The 21790-nt window shown below is 41.8% G+C and overlaps 1 protein-coding gene across 3 annotated transcripts in view; it reads left to right on the forward strand.

The window, feature by feature from the left end:
* The window catches only part of ARHGEF10 (Rho guanine nucleotide exchange factor 10), a 122847-nt gene that overhangs the window by 76541 nt on the left and 24516 nt on the right, over positions 1 to 21790 (forward strand). For all 3 annotated transcript variants that reach the window (XM_029050934.2, XM_029050936.2, XM_029050937.2), the window contains 5 exons: positions 11081 to 11196; positions 13565 to 13692; positions 13914 to 14014; positions 17930 to 18051; positions 20697 to 20783. In XM_029050934.2, the coding sequence (XP_028906767.1) occupies positions 11081 to 11196; positions 13565 to 13692; positions 13914 to 14014; positions 17930 to 18051; positions 20697 to 20783 (554 nt within the window). The remainder of the gene's footprint in view (positions 1 to 11080; positions 11197 to 13564; positions 13693 to 13913; positions 14015 to 17929; positions 18052 to 20696; positions 20784 to 21790) is intronic.

Raw genomic sequence — 21790 nt, forward strand, 5'->3', positions numbered from 1 at the left:
CTCCTGTGTGACTTTAGCCAAGTCACCTCCCTTCTTCTGGGCCTCGGTTACCTCATCTGTAAAATGGAGATTAAGACTGCAAGCCTCACGTGGGCCAGGGACTGTATCCAACCCCATTTGCTTGTCTCCGCCCCAACGCTCAGTATAGCGCCTGACACCTAGTCAGTGCTTAACAAATACTATAATTATTATTATTATGAAAATACACCTAGAGTGGTCAGGAATAAGGCAATTGAGCAGATATATGTACATGACTACCCCGTCAAAGAGAGGGTAAATAAGTTAAATGCTATTGATTCGGTGTCAAGAAAAGTAAGGTACAGCGTGAGAGCCGAGGGTCAAAAAAAAATGTACAACAGCTCCTTGATATTAAATCAATCTGGAAATAAAAGAGTAGAACTACAAGGACCTCAGTGAAGACGTTCTATGCGTAATGTTAAAAATGAGTTGAAATAATCACTTTGATTATTTAGCATTGAGCCTGATTCTTTATTGTCATGCTACTTCTTAATGGTAAATTAAGAAATTTTGGCAGGTGCAGTTAGTTCCACTGAAAAATTATTTAGTACTCAAAAACTGGAATTTTGATACCGGTGCTTTAGTGCATTATGAGCAGGAGTTGATTTTTTTTTTTTTCTCTTTAGAGGTGAAGAAAGGAAATTTGTATTTGCGGTATTCCGCCCCATCAGGAATGGGTATTTAAGTCTCATCAGTTGGCATTTTTGAAACTTCCAATGATCCCTTTAGCACTGGGCTACCTGACCAGAGCCCACCAAAAATTAGATTTTAAGGGTGGATCACTTCAGTGTTACCCACCTCTGACTTAGGCAGCATGTCTCATTGGATAGAGCCTGGGCTTGGGAGTCAGAAGGATCTGGGTTCTAATCCCAGCTCCACCACATTTCTGCTGTGTGACCTTGAGCAAGACACTTCACTTCTTTGGGCCTCGGTTACCTCATCTGGAAAATGGGGATTAAGAGAGTGAGCCCCATCTGGAACAGGGACTGCATCCAACCCGATTAACTTGTATCTATTAGAAGAGTGCTTGGCACATAGTAAGCACTTAAAAGGTACCATAATAATGAATTATTATTGGGATCACTTCTGCTCTTGGATTACTTCCCTTTATTCACTCATCTCTCCCTCTGTCCCACGACACTTGTGTACTTATCTATCAATTTGTATTAATGTCTGTCTCTCCCTCTAGACTCTAACCTCGTTGTGGGCAGGGAATGGGTCTGTTTATTGTTCTGTTGTCCTCTCCCAATGCTTAGTACAGTGCTCTGCACACAGTAAGTGCTCAATAAATACAGCTGATTTATCGCTCACTCGCTCTGACCTGCAAGTTGGCACCTCATTCTTTCACAGGCTGATTACATTGGACTTGAAACATATTTTTTTTTCCTTTTAAAAATTAGACTTTTTGGTTCTTCCTAGTTTATACATCAAACTCTATCTATATCCTTACCTCCATTGAACATGTTCCCTGTTTTGCCATAATACATCCTTTCACTATACGTTTTGGCTAGAACACTACTAGCGAATTAGGAAGTGTCTGGCCGACAACCTGAGCCTCCTTAGACAAAGCTCGTCCTGGTGCCCTAGAAGTAGCTTGCGTTCGGTGTTACAACAGGTAAGTATTCGAGCATGAGTTTTTCTTAATGCATGATTTTGCAAGAATGCAATTCTTGGGTTAATAATAATAATGTTGGTATTTGTTAAACGCTTACTATGTACAAAGCACAGTTCTAAGCGCTGGGGGGATACAAACTTATCAGGATGTCCCACGTGGGGCTCACAGTTTTAATCCCCATTTTACAGATGAGGTAACTGAGGCACAGAGAAGTTAAATGACTTGCCCAAAGTCACACAGCTGGCAAGTGGCGGAGCAGGATTAGAACCCATGACCTCTGACTCCCAAGTCCGGGCTCTTTCTACTGAGCCACGCTGCTTCTGGGACATGTAAAATTAATGTTTAAATGGTAATAATGTTATATTGAAGTGATTTTAGGGTCTGAGTGATTCATTAGATTGCAAGCTCATTGTGACCGGGGAATGTGTTATATTGTTCTCTTGTAATAATAATAATAGTAATGATGGTATTTGTTAAGCACTTACTATGCACAAAGCTCTGTTTTAAGCGCCATGGTTGGGGAGGTGGGAGATAAAGGTGATCAGATTATCCCACGTGGGGCTCACAGTCTTAATCCCCATTTTACAGATGAGGTAACTGAAGCACGGAGAAGTTGTCACTTGCCCAAAGTCGCACAGCTTACAAGTGGCAGAGCCGGGTTTAGAACCCATGACCTCTGACTCCCAAGTCTGGGGCGTAGTACAGTGCTCTGCGCACAGAGTTCGATCAGGGAGATGGATTGACTGATTGATTAGTAGGGTAGGAATTAGGATAAAATCCTTAAGGAAAGCATACATCTTCAATGTCCCTAAGTGACTTGCCAATTAAAAATAAACAAACCAAAAAACAAAGCTTGTAGTTTACCTTATCTAGCTTTTGTGTTATTGAACGGTTGATTGATTCGATAACATAATAGGTTTTGATTCAAAACATGCAGTATCTTTAGGGCCTGCGTCATATACCTGATGCCTTCATAAGCTCATTATGGGCTGGGAATGTGTCTGCTGATTTTGTTATCTTTTCTTCCAAGCTGTTAGTACAGTGTTCTACACATAGTAAGTGCTCAGTAAATACCACTGATTGATTGATATTGCTTTCAACAATATCAACAGAACAAATAATTGTTAATAATTATAAAAAAACTTTGGTATTTGTCAAGTGCTTACTATGTGCCAAGTATTGTAATAATAATAATAATGATGGTATTTGTTAAGCACTTACTATGTGTTAAGCACTGTTCTAAGCACTGGAGTAGAATGAAGATAATTGGGACATTTCGGGAATTGCAAATTACAAAATGCCTCTGATTTACCAATTTTCCTAGAAAAAGACAATGTCAGTCAGTGGTATTTGTGTATTGTCCTCTCCCGAACACTTAATGCACACAATAAGCAGCATGGTCTCGTGAAAAGAGCTTGGTCCTGAAAGCCGTTGAACCGGGGTTCTAATCCCAGCTGGGCCAAGTGCATGTCGTGTGACCCTGGACAAGTCACTTATTTTCTCTGTGCTTCAGTTTCATCAAGTGTAAAATGGGGATTAAATACCTTCCTTACTTAGATTGAGAGCCTGATGTAGGCAGGGACTGTGTCCAACCTAATTAACTTTCAACCACCCCAGTACTTAGAACAATGCTTGACACATAGCAAGCACTCAACAAATACAGTAGTAATAATAATCAGTTAACCGTATTTATTGAGCACTTATTGTGTGTAGAGCACTGTACTAAGTACAGTATAACAGAGGTTGGGAGAATAATAATAATAATAATTAAAACCCACTGTTAGCCTCAAAGCTGTCAAAGCTGTCCATCACTTTGCCCCTTCCTTCCTCACCTCCCTTCTCTGCTCCTCCATCCCAGCCCACGCACTCCGCTCCATTGGTGCAACTAACCTCCTCACTGGGCCTCCTTCTCGTCTGTCCCGCCGTCGATCCCTGGCCCACGTCTTACCTCTGGCCTGGAAGGACCTCCCTCCTCAAATCCACCAAACAATCACTCTTCCCCCCCCTTCAAAACCCTAATGAAGGCTCACCTCCTCCAGGAGCCCTTCCCAGACTAAGCTCCCCCTTCTCCTCAGCTCTCCCTCCCTTCCGCGTCACCTCAACTCTCTCCCTTTGCTCTCCCCACCCCACAGCATTTATGTATATATGATTATACCTATAATTCTATTGATTTATATTGATACCTTTTTACGTGTTCTGATGTGTATATATGTATAATTCTGTTTATTGTCATTGATGTCTGTTTACTTGTTTTGATATCTGTCTTCCCCCTTCTAGACTGTAAGCCCAGTGTGGGCAGAGATTGTCTCTCTTTATTGCTGAATTGAACTTCCCGAATGCTTAGTACAGTGCTCTGCACACAGTAAGCGCTCAATAAGTATGATTGAAGGAATAATAATAAAAATAAGCACACAAACGTCATTAATTGAATGCTGATATTGAACAGAAATATAAATGTCAGTTTTGCTCCATTCAGTTTCCTTCTGCTTTCCATTGTTGGTTTATGTCACTTGGTTACTATGGAAACAAGTGTGGGTGTGAATTTGATGGGATATGCTGTAGGGTTTCTTTCTGAAGGTAGCAGCTTGTAGGATATTTTCATTAGAAATCGATCAAGTTGCAATTCTTAAATTGGAAGATTATAAATGTCTTATTAGAAACAGAAAGTTTGGGATTTCGAGGGTGAAAAGTGCTTAATTCACTTATATTTGAGTATTTACATTAAGAAAAACAAAGTCATATGAATGAGAAAATGTGAAGGACTTTGGTCCATTGAAGGGCTAAGAAATGGTATCTATTGAGCACTTTCTTGAAGCAGGGCTTTGTATTAGGAGTTTGGGATGTAAATAATAAAGATGTGACACGTGAAAAAGTAGAATTTTTTTTAAATCATAAGTAATTCTCCATTAGTTTTAAACAGATTGATTTTTAAGCACATTTCTGTGGAGTAGGGGATGGGAAGTGGAGAATTCCCTTTACTGATATTTGAGGAATCATTTCCCGTTCTAGCTCTGCCACTGGCCTCTTGTGTAACCTGAACTGGTCCTCAGTTTCCTCATCTGTAATGTAAGGATAAAATAGATTGTGAGCACATGAGGGAGACACTGTGACTGGCCTGTTAATTTTGTATATACCCCAGGGCCTAGAATATTGTAAGTCTAAATACCATTAAAAAAATAACAGAAACAGAAGAACCTTCATTTAGTGTTTCAGGATGTGGCTCCAAGAAAATATAATAGTTTATAACATTGGGCAGCAGTAATTGCCATTGATTTCTGCCAGGGATTTCCTTTACATCAAAGGAAACTTCATGGGTGTGATCTCATTCTTTCATTTTATGCTTTTATCTTTTTTTGTGCTATTTGTTAAGCACATACTAGGTGCCAGGCACTGTACTAAGCACTGGGGTAGGTACGAGATATTCGGGTTGGACACAGTCCCCTATCCCACATAGGGCTTGCAGTCTTAATCCCCATTTTACAGATGAGGTAACTGAGGCACATAAAAGTGAAGTGACTGGCCCAAGGTCACACAGCAGGCAAGCAGCAGAGCTGGGATTAGAAACCAGGGCTTCTGACTCCCAGGCCAGTGCTCTTCTCACTAGGCCACACAGTTTCATAGCCTCAAATCTGATGCTTCAAATTTGATGACTCTATTTGGTCTTGCTACTTTTGGTCTTCCATATTCCCCACAGGTTCCTGCCACTTATTTCTCCTTTTCCTTCAGTTAGTCTCCTCAGGATGGAATTGTTTTCCCTTCATGTTTCTTCTGGTCCCTACTCACATTTCATCCCTCTACCCCCTTCTGATTAGCATCTGACCCTCGGAAGTTCTGAGCAAAAGCCATAGGAAACATCTGGGAACCTAGCGATTTCTCCTTCATTATACTCCTGGGTTAAGAGAAAATTTAGCTTCGGCGGTCAGGGTTGATTTAATTTAAGAATCTGTAATTGAAATATTGATTTTTCTGGCAAATGATTTATACAAGTTTAGTTTGGGTTTCAAACGGAACCCATTCCCTTCATATCACTCCACTTAGCTATCAAATGTTCCATTTTTAAACAAATCGCTAGAGTAGCCATGGTAACATCTGGGTGTGTGCAAGGCAACTGAAAACCTCCAGTGGATGACAATTGTTGCATTAATGAAGCTGTAAAGAGCTGCCCTTACATAATGAGGGGAGAAGGAAGTTTACTGAGCAATGCATAAAAATAAATCTGGCCTTGGGTTTGACATTAAATGTACTTTTAGAAAGAGTAATTTGAAGATAGCAAGGGTATAAAATCAAAAATTAACACGGCCTAGCTAGAGCAATGGATTAATTATTCATGTTTAAAAGTGGCCTTGAGAAACCTTAACTTCTTTCCTTTTGTAAGTCATGATTGTGGTGCTATCAATCGATCGTATTTATTGAGCGCATGCAGTGTATAAAACAATGAATACTTTTTTCTGTTTTTTATGGTATTTATTAAGTGCTTATGATATCTCAAGCATTTTTCTAAGCTCTGGAGGAGATACAAGTTCATCAGGCTGAATACAGTCCCTGTCCCACAGTCTAAAGAGAAAGGAGTAGAATTTAATCCTCATTTTACAGTTAAGGATACTAAGGCAAGTTAGGTGACTTCTCCAAGGCCCAAAGCAAGCAATTGACAGAGCTGGGATTAGAACCCAGATTATCTGATTCCAAGTCTGGGATCTTTCCATTAGGCCACACTGCCTTTACTGCCCAAATCAGTATATTTTTTTATGGACGTTAGATTGAACATTAAGAAAGAAAGTACATGTTTGAGGCAACATGCATATAAGTATATGAGGGATAAACCAAATTTCCAACACGGCCTTTAGAGTGACTGTGATGTCTCTGTTTTTCTAAATAGATGAACCCTGCTCAGAGAAGCAGCGTGGCTTAGTGGAAAGAGCACAGACTTGGGAGTCAGAGGTTATGGGTTCTAATCCCCTCTCTGCCACTTGTCAGCTGTGTGACTTTGGGCAAGTCCCTTAACTTCTCTGTGCCTCAGTCACCTCATCTGTAAAATGGGGATTAAGACTGTGAGCCCCACGTGGGACAACCTGATTATCTTGTATCTACCCCAGCGCTTAGAACAGTGCTGGGCACATAGTAAGCACTTAACAAATACCATCGTTATGAAGTGCAAACACACATATATATGCATTTATATGTACTCTGTGGGCAGAGAACATTTAATAATAATAAGGATGGTATTTGTTAAGCACTTACTAAGTACTGTTCTAAGAGCTACTAACTCTGTCATATGATTATATCATTCTCTCCCAAGCTCTTAGTACAGTGTTCTGCGCACAGTTAAGCACTCAATAAATGCAGTTGATTGATGTATACTCCACAACCCCTTCTTCGGAAAGAGAGTGAGAGTCTGGAAACTTTGAAGGGACTGTTAGAATTTGGATTGGTTCAGGGTAGTCGCTTCTCTTCATCTCTCTCATTTCAGGGAAAGAAATATTTAATGAAGAGGATACCTGATTTGAGTCTTATATTGAAAGTAAAAAATAATTAAAAAAAAAAACCCATGGGCCCATCTGGGCTGTTTTCTTTCTTAATGCAAGTCATGTTTTAAATTAGGCAAACAATACCCCTGAAAACTTTAAAGTTGCTTTGTAATTGAGTTTTTCATAGTGCTTTCAGCATCCTAATGGGCTGTTAATTATCAGTGGAAATTAATTGTGGCCATTGAAAACTCTTTTAGCTGTGAATTCCAGAGCTATGATGAACTAGTTATGTAACAACAACAAATGAAACCCAAACAAGACTTGCTCCATCTACATTTAACTTTATATTTCTGTAGTGAACTAATATTTTAAGGGTCGAAACTAAAATAAAGTTATATTAGCCCTATTAACCTGATTCATTGTTTTTTGAAATAAAAAGACATATAATTTACTGTGAAGGAAGGGAAACCAATTCCATATGGAGCTGTGTAATAGAATCTAACTTTGTTTATATGTGAGAAGCTTGGAGGGTAGCTTTAATTGACCTGGGCTATAGACCAGATTAAACGACGGAAGACCGCATATTGAGATTTATTTTCTTTAACCTTATAGTGAATCGTTAGCTTTTTATATAAGCAATATTTTATGAATTTAAACTAAAACGCAATTGATATAAAAGTGACATTTTGCATTATGTTTTAGAAGAACATTATCATGAAGTAAGAGAGTGAATCCATATAATGATAATTATTGTATTTGTTAAGCGCTTACTATGTGCCAAGCACTGTACTAAGCGCTGGGGTGGATACAAGCAAATCGGGTTGGACACAGTCTCTGTCCCACATAGGGCCTCAATCCCCATTTTCCAGATGTGGTAACTGAGGCCCAGAGAAGTGAAGTGACTTGCCCAAGGTCATACACCAGACAAGTGGCCGAGCTGGGATTAGAACCCGTGACCCGTGTCCTTATGAGACATGGACTGTGTCTGTCAGATTGTATTGCATCTATGCCGATGGTTAGTACGGTGTTTGGCACATAGTAATCAATCAACAATCAGTCGTAGTTATTGAATGTGCAGAGCACTGACTAAGCAGTCAGTCAGTGCTAGTCATGAGAAGCAGCGTGGCTCAGTGGAAAGACCCCGGGCTTCGGAGTCAGAGGTCATGGGTTCGAATCCTGGCTCTGCCACTTGTCAGCTGTGTGACTGTGGGCAATCACTTAACTTCTCTCTGCCTCAGTTACCTCATCTGTAAAATGGGGATTAACTGAGAGCCTCACGTGGGACAACCTGATTCCCCTGTATCTCCCCCAGCGCTTAGAACAGTGCTCTGCACATGGTAAGCGCTTAACAAATACCAACATTATTAAGCAGTTGGGAGAGCACAAGTCAGCAGAATTAACAGACACCTTCCCTGTCCACAACGAGCTTACTGTCTAATAATAATAATACTAATAATGATGATGGAATTTGTGCTTACTCTGTGCCAAGCACTGTTCTAAGTGCTGGGATAGATACAGGATTATTAGGTTGTCCCACGTGGGGCTCACATTCTTCATCCCCATTTTAAAGATGAGGTAACTGAATCACAGAGATGTGAAGTGACTTGCCCGAAGTCACACAGAGGACAAGTGACGGAGCCGGGATTAGAATCCGTGACTTCTGACTCCCAAGTCTGTTCTCTTTCCACAAAGCCACACTTTCTAGAGGGGACGACAGACTTTAATATGTGCAACAGTAGTGACGGTATTTGTTAAGCGCTTATTGTGTGTCAAGCACTGCTGTAAGCGCCGGGATAAATACAAGCTAATCATGTAGGATGCAGTCCTTGTCCTGCACGGGTTGGGTCTTAATCCCCGCTTTACAGATGAGGCAGCCGAGACCCAGAGGAGTGAAGTGATTTGCCCAAGGTCACACGCCGGACGATCTGTGGAGCTGGAATTAGAACCCAAGTCCTTCTGATTTCCAGGCCCGTCCTTTATCCACTAGGCCCTTATTAAATGGCAGCTGCTCTATTATGCTTGTCGCGTTTTCCAAAAGTCTGACAATCGACTGCGGGTTGACTGTAAAGCAAGTAGTGGGTTTTATCCATGCGAGCGACTGGGTGTTCACAGTCCCGGTGCTCTGAGGGCCGGAGTGTACTCCTCTGCCCTCACTCCATCTCATCACACCTGGGCCACCCCAGGCTAACGTTGCCCACACCAGGTAAGAGGCCACAGTGGGTGTGGAACAGGCAAGGTTCACCTGGGGAAGAGTCAACAGGGTGTAGTCAATAGGCCTTCCCTCTGCTCCCTCTCTGCCCCCCCTCCCCTCCCCTCAGCTAAGCCCCCTTTCCCCCCTTTCTCCCTGCTCCTCCCCCGTCCCTTCCCCTCTCCTCAGCACTGTGCTCATTTGGATATATTTGTATTACCCTATTTATTTTGTTAATGTGGTGTCCATCCTCTTGGTTCTATTTATCGTGACTACGTTGTCTTGTTTTTGTCCGTCTGTCTCCCCCGGTTAGACTCTGAGCCCGTCAGTGGGCAGGGACTGTCTCTATCTGTTGCCGAATTGTCCATTCCAAGCGCTTAGTACAGTGCTCTGCACATAGTAAGCGCTCAATAACTACTATTGAATGGATGAATGAATAAAAAATGGCAGCAGCTGCTTTAGCTTTGGTTACCCATCTGTTTTTATGTCACTGCCTCATCCATCCCTCAAGCTGTAGTGGTTAATAATAATAATAATAATGTTGGTATTTGTTAAGCGCTTACTATGTGCCGAGCACTGTTCTAAGCACTGGGGTAGACACAGGGGAATCAGGTTGTCCCACATGGGGCTCACAGTCTCAATCCCCATTTTACAGATCAGGTAACTGAGGCACCGAGAAGTTAAGTGACTTGCCCAAAGTCACACAGCTGACAAGTGGCAGAGCCAGGATTCGAACCTATGACCTCTGACTCCAAAGCCCGTGCTCTTTCCACTGAACCACGCTGCCCATCTACTTCCCTTCAAACAGAAACTCCTCTAGACTGTAAGCTTTGAGAAGCAGCGTGGCTCAGTGGAAAGAGCCCGGGCTTGGGAGTCAGAGGTCATGGGTTTGAATCCTGCCTCTGCCACTTGTCAGCTGTGTGACTGTGGGCAAGTCACTTAACTTCTCTGTGCCTCAGTTCCCTCATCTATAAAATGGGGATTAAGACTGTGAGCCTCACGTGGGACACCCTGATTCCCCTGTGTCTACCCCAACGCTTAGAACAGTGCTCTGCACATAGTAAGCGCTTAACAAATGCCGTTCTTCTTCTTCCTCTTCATGGCAGGGAATGTGTTTATTGTTATATTGTACTCTCCCAAGGGATTAGTACAGTTCTCTGCACGCAGTAAGTGCTCAATAATAAGACAAATTGTGGTATTTTTTAATTTATTTATTCCTTGCCTACAAGGAGCTCCCAGTTTAGTGACGAGCTCACAATTTATTCAGTCATATTTACTGAGTACTTACCATGTGCAAAGCCCTATACCGAGTGCTTGGAAGAGTACAAAATAACAGAAGACACATTCCTTGCCTACAAGGAGCTCAGAGTTTAGTAATGAGCTCACAATTTATTCAGTCATATTTACTGAGTGCTTACTATGTGCAAAGCCCTATACTGAGCACTTGGGAGAGTACAATATAACGAAAGACACATTCCCTGCCTACAAGGAGCTCACAGTTTAGTGACGAGCTCACACTGAAGCACGTTTTAATATTCAATTAAATCTCATTGTGAAGGTAATCATTTTTGAGTTTTGCGTGTGTGATTCTGCTACTTATTAACTACTTTATAAGGCTCTAAATGAATTAACTAACTTTCAGATTTCATTAAACCTCAGCAGTAATTTGTAGCTCAGAATGATCCAGATGCGTGTCATGATCAATGTTTTCTCCTTCAGTACGCTGTTTTTTCTGGTCTCTGAAATTGGAATTTGATTTTGAAAGGCGTAATTCTGTTTGTTGTTGTGTTTCAGACAAACTGTACATGGGGCCCGGGCAGCTGTATCAGGATTTACAGAACCTGGTACACGATTTGAATGTAGTTGGTCAAATCAGTCAACTGATCGGAAACCTTAAAGGAAACTATCAGGTAACAACCGTGGTTTGCTATAACTGGATCTAATTAACTTCCCAAACCGTAAATATTGGTAGCAGCGGTTGCCTCGGGGGCTTAAAACAAGGTTCATTCTGGGTCAGATCAGGTTCTGATTTAAAATAAACGGCATGCCGCAGTGGATCGAGTCCGGGCCTGGGAGTCAGAAGGTCATGGGTTCTAATCCCCACTCTGCCACATGTCTGCTGTGTGACCTTGGACAAGGCACTTCACATCTCTGGGCCTCAGTTACCTCATCTGGAAAATGGGGATTGAGACTGCGAGCCCCACGTGGAACAGGGTCTGTGTCCAAACTGATTTACTTATATCCACCCAAGTGCTTAGTACAGTGTCTGACACATATTAAGTACTTAAGTACCACAATCATTATTATTTTTGGAAAGGGGCTCTTTCCAAACCAATCTGCTTGTATGCACCCTGGTGCTTAGTACAGTGCTTGACACATTAGAAAACCCTTAACAAATACCACGATTATATACCACGATTATTATTATCATGGGCAGATTCTGATTGGCTTTAGAGAATCCAGGGACTACTGAGTTTTGCCTGGATCCTGCCAAGCTGTCCCATACCTGTGGGGGGCCTTGGAAGGGGACTTGATTTATTCATTTATTTTTTAATGCTATGTGTTAAGCACATATATTGTGCCAGGCACTGTACTAAGCCCTGGGGTGGATACAAGCAAATCGGGTTGGACACAGTCCCTGTCCCACATGGGGCTCAGTCTTAATCCCCAGTTTACTGTTGAGGTAACTGAGGCACAGAGCAGTGAAGCGACTTGCCTGAGATCAGATGGCAGACAAGTGGTGGAGCCAGGATTAGAACCCAGGTCCTTCTGTCTCTGAGGCCCCATGCTCTTTCCATTGGGCCACGCTGCTACTCACTGTCCTTTCTGCATCATCCATGCACTTGGATCCCTGCCCTTTCAGCTTCCCATGCTGCTTCATAGGAAGCAGCCTGGCTTAGTGGATAGAATCCGGGCCTGGGAATCAGAAGGTTTTGGGTTCTAAACCCAGCTCCGCCACTTGTCTGCTGTGTGACCTTGGGCAGGTCACTTCACTTCTCCGGGCCTGTTACCTCCTCTGGAAAATGGGGATTGAGACTGTAAGCCCCACATGGAACAGGGACTGTGTCCAAACTGATTTACTTGTATCCACCCAAGTGCTTAGTACAGTGACTGACACATAGTAAGTACTTGAGTACCACAATTATTACTATTTTAATTTTTTCAGCATTTGATATCCACCCCGCCCTCAGCCCCACAGCCCTTATATACATATGCGTAATATATTTCTTTCTGTTAATGCCTGCCTTCTCTTCTAGACTGGAAGCTCCTTGTGGGCAAGAAATATTTCAACCAACTCTGTAGTACTGTATTCTCCTAAGTACTTATGAAAATGCTCTGCCCACAGTAACTGCTCAATAAATACCATCGATAAATTGATTGATACTGTCCAAGCAGGGAGGAGTTAGCCCCAGTGACAGGTTAGATTTCAAAGTTGCTATGAGGTGTTCTCTTTCCCTGTCCTGATCCTTTCGTGGCCAGGAAGTTCCCAAAAGCCACTCCAGAATTTTGGGATGTGATCTGGATCACTCAGCAGCCAAGGTTGACCTGTTGTTGTTTTTCTTAATGGTATTTGTTATTTATAAAGTGCTTACTATATGCCAGGCACTGTAATGAGCACTGATATATAAGGTTTTCAGATAGGACACAGTCCCTGTCCCACATGGGGCTCAGAGTCTTAATCCCCATTTTACAGATGAGGTAACGGAAGCACAGATGATGATGTTGGTATTTGTTAAGCGCTTACTATGTGGCAAGCACTGTTGTAAGCGCTGGGGTAGATAGATACAAGGTAATCAGGTTGTCCCACGTGGGGCTCACAGTCTTAATCCCCATTTTACAGATGAGGTTACTGAGGCACAGAGAAGTGAAGTGACTTGCCCAAAGTCCCACAGCTGACGAATGGCGGAGCCGGGATTAGAACCCATGACCTCTGGCTCCCAAGCCCGGGCTCTTTCCACTGAGCCACGGAATTTAAGTGGCTTACCCAAGGTCATATAGACAAGTGATAGAGTCGGAATTAGAACCCAGAACCTGTTATGGAATCTGTCAGCACCCGGGGAGTGGCTGACACTCATCATACCTCCATCGATGTTCTTTTTATTTTTGCTTTTACACCACAAGAGCACCAGAATGGAAGTATTAAACTTGTATCACCAGGATCTTGTTTCATAACTGAATCCGATTCTTAAGTCTCCTATTCTTGAAGCTTTGAATCCTGTTTTCCGTAGAAGAGTGCTACTGTGTGAATTTTCTTGTTGGCCTCTTTTATCTTTGCAGAACCTAAATCAATCAGTGGCCCATGACTGGGCTTCAGGTTTACAGAAACTTATCTCAAAAAAAGAGGATGAAATCAGAGCTGCCGACTGCTGTAGGATTCAGCTGCAGCTCCCAGGGAAGCAAGATAAGTAAGTATTCGTGTTTAGATTATATTTTGAAATGTAGTATAATGGGTGAGTGATATTTCTTTGTGGGGTCTTATGGTTGTCTTGGAAAAGCAAAAACATTTCATTTATTGTGTGATGGAACATGTCTGGCTACTTTATGGACCTATGTATCGATATATAAAGATACATATCTCTGTGTAGATTTACAAATAAACCAATTACTCTTGTATTATTTCTGGCAGGTCTGGACGACCAACTTTCTTTCCAGCTGTGTTTAATACATTCACCCATGCCATCAAACAGTCATGGATCAACACTTTGCAGATGGCTAAACTTGCCCTTGGTAAGAGTTAGTTGTTTTAAGAAAAATGAGGCATGTGTGAATAAGTAAAAAAACAATTTTTCTTGAACTGCTCCTAGCTAACTTTCCAGATTACAATAAAATACATACGTTGAAGAATGACATTTTTGGAAAGATGGTATGAGACAGAATTGATCTTCATAGAAATTTTACCCCAAATGAAATGTAGAGCTGCCCTTTAAAAATGGGCATTTAAAAGTCATTGAAAAAAAATGAATGAAGCCTTATAGGTTTAAAAAGCACTAATTTCATCTGATGTCAATTTCATTTTGACTAATTTCATATACCTAACTAATTTAAACTCTTCTCTTTGGCGTCTCCTTTTTCACTTTTATTTTGGGAGGACTCAAGTTTCTCAGGTTTATTATTTTTCAGCAGCAGTTGCAGGATTATTGGGGTTTTTTGTTTGTTTGTTGGGTGTGGGGGAGTGGGAGGGGGTTTGTAGCATTGTTCTTAAATGCCCCGGATGGTTTTTGTTTTTAAACAACTCAGCATTGTGTGAACCGTAATACATTTTGTTCCTAAAGTTTTCAGGAAGACAAAAGAAGAGACCAAAAGGCTTCACTCATCAGCCTCTGTGTCCTGTGACTTGTAGGAAAAATTGGCTAGATTCAATTTGAATTCGGTCACAAGCCTTTCCCTGTTTTTCCTCTCGTGAATGAATTTTTAGACTTTAGTGAGTTATCAACTTTACCTCCCAAGGATCCATGCCGGCAGAGGAAGGAATTTGGGGTCAGGAAGGATGAGTTTAGTCTAACATTTTTGAAAACGTATTTATTCACTAATAAACGACATTTCTACCCTTGTATTGGGACACATTTTTTTGACATAGTTTTATTTATAATCACATATTCATTCATACTCTCAGCCAAGGGGCTTAGGATGTTATACATATATTGTTTAACTCATCCTACCTATATCCCTGGTGTTTTAACTAAAACAGCTCAAGTTCCTGGATAAGTCATGTGGGCACTCAGCTGAAACACAGTCCTCATTGTGTTTTCCACTCATTCAGGAAGGGTGACAGGAAGTAGCTAGAGTGGGAGGAAGTATTGAGAGACACACAATTTGGAAAAACATTGGATTCCACTGCCAGCTTTAAAAACAATAAAATGCTGGTGTTGACCTTTGGAGAACATCTTTAAGTCCTTATAGGTAGAAAAATGATATGAAATACAACTTTTCATATTCCTGAATCTGCCTTAGTAAAAAGAAAAATTGTGGAAACACACTGGCTCCAATCATCGCCACTCACTGTGTCATATCTATCTTCACCAATTCGGAAATTACATTCTGATCACAAACTGCTAACATGTCTTCTCTTTCCTACTCACCGCAAATCTCTCTCCCTACAGAGACCTCTGCTCTCCATTCTCCCTCCAGTCACCATGATCCACTTGGACTCACTCCCTTCCCTTTCTTCCCCCCCAAAGTCCATGCTTTCTATACCACCCTCTTCACCAAACTCATCTTCCTCACTCTTCCACTCCATCGATCTTTGGATCGTCTCCTCGTCCACTATTTCCACTTGTGCACTTGTACCCCAGAAGGCTATTGGGAGAAATTCAAGGAGGAAGCTTGACCTTGGCCACTTCAACTTCATCCTTTCCTGTTATTGTATGTTGTAAATTAAATATTAATAATGACTTATTTATTCATGTTAATGTCTGTCTCCCCCTCTAGACTATAGGCTCGTTGTGGTCGGGGAACATGTCTACTAATTCTGTTGTACTACACTCTCCCGAGCACTCAGTCCAGTGCTGTGCACCTAGTGAACACTCAGATGTGGTTGACTGATATTATTTTGCTCTCTCTTCTGCTCAGCAACACTAATTCTCTCACTCCCACCCTAGCATCCACTCCCTCATCCTTCTCAATGTTTCTTGAGGAGATCACCTGTCTGCTGGAAAAATCAACCCTCTCTATCTTCCTTCTTCCCCTTCTAAAAACTCTTGAGCCCTCTCGGCTTTCCTTCCTTTTCACCAACTACCTCCTTCTTGCCAGATCTCAGTAAAAGAATCCACCCTAATCTGCTCTAATCAACTGTGACTTCTAGGCTACCTCTGACACCGTTGGCCACTTCCTACTCCCAGAAATACTATACAAGTGGGATTTTAATGACACAGTTCTCTCATTCTTCTTTTCACAGTTGCTCTTGTGGCCTCTTGGTAATTTCTCCCATGTCTCTTTCCAGAACATTTCCAGGATCCGCCTTTTCCTTTTTATCCAAATGGCCACAATGGGCCAGGCCCTTGCTATCCCCTGGGTTGACTAATCTTTAGTCCCCCTAACTCCCACTTTGTCCTGTCTGCACTACCTAATTACGTCTGCCTTTAGAACAGGTGTACATATTTTACCATTACTGAAGTACTGATTTATCTGCCCCTTACCTTGTCTTTTCTCCTCCTATCCAAAGATTATTTTAGCATCTGTCCACGAGTTTCTAGTCTACAACGAGATTACTCAAATGTAAAGTCGTTCAGGGAAGACATCGGGTTTCCTTATCCCATTTTCATAATTACAGTATTTACTAAGGGCTTTCTGGGTGTGAACTGAGTAGTGAACTAAATGCTGGAGTGGATACCGGGTAACAAAATGAGAAACAGTCCCAGCCTACACGGGACTCCCAATCAATGTCTTATTTATGGAGTGCTTACCCTGTGCAGTCTGTTGTACCGTGCACTTGGGCGAGCACAATATAGCAGTTAGTCGACATGTTCCCTACCCACGGAGAGTTTACAGGCTAGAGGACAAGCTTAACTCGGCACCTACATATCAGATTAATAATAATAATAATAATGTTGGTATTTGTTAAGCGCTTACTATGTGCAGGACACTGTTCTAAGCGCTGGGGTAGACACAAGGGAATCAGGTTGTCCCACGTGGGGCTCACGGTCTTAATCCCCATTTTACAGATGAGGTAACTGAGGCACAGAGAAGTTAAGTGTCTTGCCCAAAGTCACACAGCTGACAAGTGGCCGAGCCGGGATTCGAACCCATGACCTCTGACTCCAAAGCCCGTGCTCTTTCCTCTGAGCCACTCTGCTACAGATTAGATATCTCTAATTTATTTATATTAATGTCTGTCTTCTTCCCCCTGCCCTCTCCAGGCTGTAAGCTTTTTGTGGGCAGGGAATGTGACCATTCACTGTTGTATTGAATTCTCCCAAGTGGTTATTACAGTGCTCTGCACACAGTAAGCACTCAATATGGATAGAGCAAGGGCCTGGGAGTCAGAAGGTCGTTGGGTGCTAACCCTGGGTCTGCCTCATGTCTGCTGTGTGACCTTGGGTGAGTCACTTCACTTCTCTGGGCCTCAGTTATCTGTAAAATGGGGATTGAGACAGTGAGCCCCTCCTGGGACGGGCACTGTGAACAACCCAAGTTGCTTGTATCCACCCCAGAGCTTAGTACAATGCTTGGCACATAGTAAGTGCTTAACAAATACCACAATTATTATAATAATAATACTGGTATTCGTTAAGCGCTTACTATGTGCCGAGCACTGTTCTAAGCCCTGGGGGAGATACAGGGGAATCAGGTTGTCCCATGTGAGGCTCACAGTCTTCATCCCCATTTTACAGATGAGGGAACTGAGGCACAGAGAAGTTAAGTGACTTGCCCGCAGTCAAACAGCTGACAAGTGGTAGAGCGGGGATTCGAACTCATGACCTCTGACTCCAAATCCCGTGCTCTTTCCATTGAGCCATGCTGATTCTCTACTTGTACCTCAGATGACTGAATGATAACATCCATAGGTGATGGGGAAATACTACTGATTAATTAATAGTCTACCTCTTTGAAGTTATGTTGTTGCGCTCTAAGTTGATGTGCAGATTTCTGTAGAGATTAAGTTAAATCCTTTTTCGTTCATTTTCCCTTTCAATACCACTACAGAAGACGAGAACCAGATGGGCTGGTTCTGTGTAGAAGATGATGGGAATCAAATAAAAAAAGAGAAGCACCCTCTTCTTGTTAGACATATGCCAGTCATGTTGGCTAAGCAGCAAGAGTTTAAGGTAAAGAACACGAATTATTGCCCAAACTCATTTTCTAACGTTGGTGCAGTACCGTTAGTTGTTTCTTAAATGCAGTTGTCTTTTAAGGCGCAAGGCTGCTTCCCGGAATGTGGCACTGTGGCCTGAGGAAGGACATTCGGGAAACCGTTTTTCAGACTGCTCCGTGAGGCATCTGTGATCGGGGGAAAATACCAAGAAATGATCTCTCTGTTTGCTTAGGTGTTTAACCGTGAAGCTTGTCCACCCCACAGGGTTAACCCATCCAAACCCAGCTCCTCCGTTCCAAGGTTATGAGTGGAATGAGGGTTGAGGGGGAGATTTCACACATGTTTCACATTTGCCTGTTCTGTTATGCCTTTAGCTGGCAAAGAGAAAAAAAGATTAAAAAAAAAAATCGTTAGCAGCCTCTTTCTCAGTGATGCAGTTCTGTGCCCATTCTTAAATTGCCCAAAGAAGGTCTTTTGCAGTTTTCGCTACTGCCTAGTGAATTCACTTCTTTGTAGTCAGTGAATAGGCCAGTGATGCTGAACTTTAGTACAGTTGTAAAGGCTGATCTAAGGCTAAATGCCCTGAGCGCACCCCGCTGTCCCAGGCTCCCCCTTGTCATGCTGGCGTGCTTTCAGGTTATAGTGCTTGGAACCGCTGTCGTTTCTGCCTTCCAGTGTGCCTGTAATCTCCCGAGAGATCAGTACAATGCCCTGCGCACGATAAGTGCTCAGTAAATACAATTGATTCCAGTCTCGCATCAGAGAAGCAGCGTGGCTCAGTGGAAAGAGCATGGGCTTTGGAGTCGGGGTTCATGAGTTCGAATCCCCGCTCTGCCACTTGTCAGCTGTGTGACTGTGGACAAGTCACTTAACTTCTCTGTGCCTCAGTTACCTCATCTGTAAAATGGGGATGAAGACCGTGAGCCCCACGTGGGACAACCTGATTCCCCTGTGTCTACCCCAGGGCTTAGAACAGTGCTCTGCACATAGTAAGCGCTTAACAAATACCAACATAATTATTATTAAGAACCGTTAGAAAGGTTGCCGATTATGGCAGAGGACAGGACGTTCTTGAGAAAGTATATCCATGGAGTCGTTATGAATCGGAAACGACTCTACGGCACTTAATAATAATAGTAATGGCCTAGTGGAAAGAGCACAAGCCTGGAAGTCGGGGGTCCTGGGTTCTAATCCCAGATTTGTTACTTGTCTGCTGTCTAACCCTGAGCAAGTCACTTCGCTTTTCCATGCCTCAGTTTCCTCATCAGCAAAATGAGGATTCAGTGCCTGTTCTACCTCCTACTTAGACTGTGAGTCCCAAATGGGACCTGATTTTGTAATAAGCGCTTGGCAGAGTACAATATAACAATAAAGAGACACATTCCCTACCCACAATGAGCTTACAGTAGAGAAGGAGACAAATATGAATATAAATTATCACTATAATTATTCCTATTATTATCCCTTCAAACAACAGTATTTTTCAGTAGGACTGCCTGGGACCTTACCAGCAGTGGGAATAGTAAAATGCCATGATAATTACCTCAGTCTAATCTCTCACCTTCTTCTTGATATTGGTAATGATCATGGCATTTTTGAAATTCTGTGGCCTATTCTCATTTCCCCATATGTTGAGGACAAGCTTGAGCGATTAATCCTCTACATATGCTTGTGGAAAGAGTTCAAACAGTTATACTGAGATGCCTTGTTTCCTTATCAGTCCTTTTGCACTTTTCTAATCCCTCATTTTCCACTATCTCCACTGCTCAACCAGGCCCAAGGAAGGATGAGAAGGACACTTTTTTATGGTATTTGTTAAGCGCTCAGTACACGGCAAACCCCGTTCTAAGCCCTGGGGAAAGTACAAGTTAATTAGGTTGGACACAGTCCCTGTCCTTCAGGGGGCTCACAGTCTAAGTAGGAGGGAGAACAGGTGTCCCCATTTTACAGTAGAGGAAACTGAGGCATAGAGAAGATAAGTGACTTGCCCAAGGTCACACAGCGCAAGCAGTTGGTGCTTGTGAATGTCAAGAGGTTAGGTTGCGCCTGCTTACTTGAACAAAGATGGGCCTCTCTACCGGGAGACGTGGAAAATGGTGACAAGCTTCTTCCGGGTTAGGATTCACTTATTTGCTAGGGATAATATTTCTCTAGCATCTAATGCCTAGAAAAGTAACCATCTGTATGGTTGCAATGCTTACATTTAAGCAAGAAGAAAAGCACCAGGGAAAAAAAACAAAAATAAAATAGTGCTGACCGGTATGTATATTTTTCCCTATTGATGATGTTGAGGGCACTTCTTAAGGCTCGTTTATTATATTTCAATATTTTAGAGAATGTATATATTTTAAAGAAATGTTGTGGTTTTCATTTTCACCCCTCAGTAAGCTGAAATGCCACCTTAATCTAACTGTAGCCAGTAAACGGAGATTCCTTGTAGATGCTGAGCCCCATGTGGGGCAGGATTGGCTCCCTGATTATCCTGTATCTATCCCAGCATTTAGTACAGGACGACATATAGTAAGTGCCAGACAAATGCCATCATTTTTGTGTGATGAAAAAGTATACATTGCACTTCATAGATGCTCTTTAGCAGGAATAAGTACCTCTTCACTGCATTTTTTGAAAATGAATTTTCATTCTTTGCTCCTTTTTTAGATTGAATGTGCTGCTTATAATCCTGAACCATACGTTGGTAATGAAAATGAGCCTGAGTCCTTTTCCATGGAACATGGCTTCCTCTGGGTAAGTTAAGTTTAAAAAAGAAAAAGCCAAAATTCATTTTCCACATCATTTCTGGAGATGAACAATACCTAGGGTTGAAATGATTCTGAGATGCATCACAGTCACTCCTAGTTGAGGAGGTCACAGATTTATCTACCCTATGCAGGTTGTTTGCCATTTTAAGAAAAGAGAATGTTTGATGTTTATAGTTTTGGATTGTATTTTTTTTTCAAAAGACATGTTTTTGAAAATGTTATCTTTTCTTCTGAGATTTTCCACAGAATACCTTAGAATAAAGATAAGTACTTCAGCAACATGTGGGAAATCACTTGTTATTCAGGACTGTTTCCATCAAATGAGATGGCTACAGTCTAGCCTGAAATGGATTATCTCGAAAAATAAGATATTAAAGTCTACGTATAATCCGGAAAACCTTTGGAAAGAAATGAATTTACACCTACTAAAAAGTGACTCTCATGACAATTGAAATATTGTTGAGTAATCACAATAATGAATCGACTATTAATTAAAAATGAGTATTTACATAAACTCTGAAATCTACTCAGAAGCTCTCCAGAGTTAGTCTCCTCATACTATAGCGCTTATTCATTCAGTCGTATTTATTGAACACTTACCATGTGCAAAGCACTGTACTAATAGTACAGTATAACCATAAATAGACCCATTCCCCAACACAATGAGTTTACAGTTTAGAGGGGGAGACAGATATCATTAATCTAAAGAAATTACAGTTATAAGTAAGCACTGAAAGATTTCACTCCTCTTACACAAAGATTTCACTCCTCTTACACTCTTCGGTTTGCTGTTCAAGGAAAGTTGCTTCATGTTTTGATGCAGCAGATTTACATGTCGTATATGTGGATGACTCAGAAACATTTACGCTTATCGACAGATCATAGAGTATTTGTGATTTGCCTGGGTGGTGTTAGCCTTTGGACCTCTGAAAGGAGAAAAGTACTGCCCAATAAACCACATTTACTCTCCAATGATCACATTTTATAATAGAA

Source organism: Ornithorhynchus anatinus, chromosome X1, assembly GCF_004115215.2.
Source record: "Ornithorhynchus anatinus isolate Pmale09 chromosome X1, mOrnAna1.pri.v4, whole genome shotgun sequence".
Lineage (NCBI taxonomy): Eukaryota > Metazoa > Chordata > Mammalia > Monotremata > Ornithorhynchidae > Ornithorhynchus > Ornithorhynchus anatinus.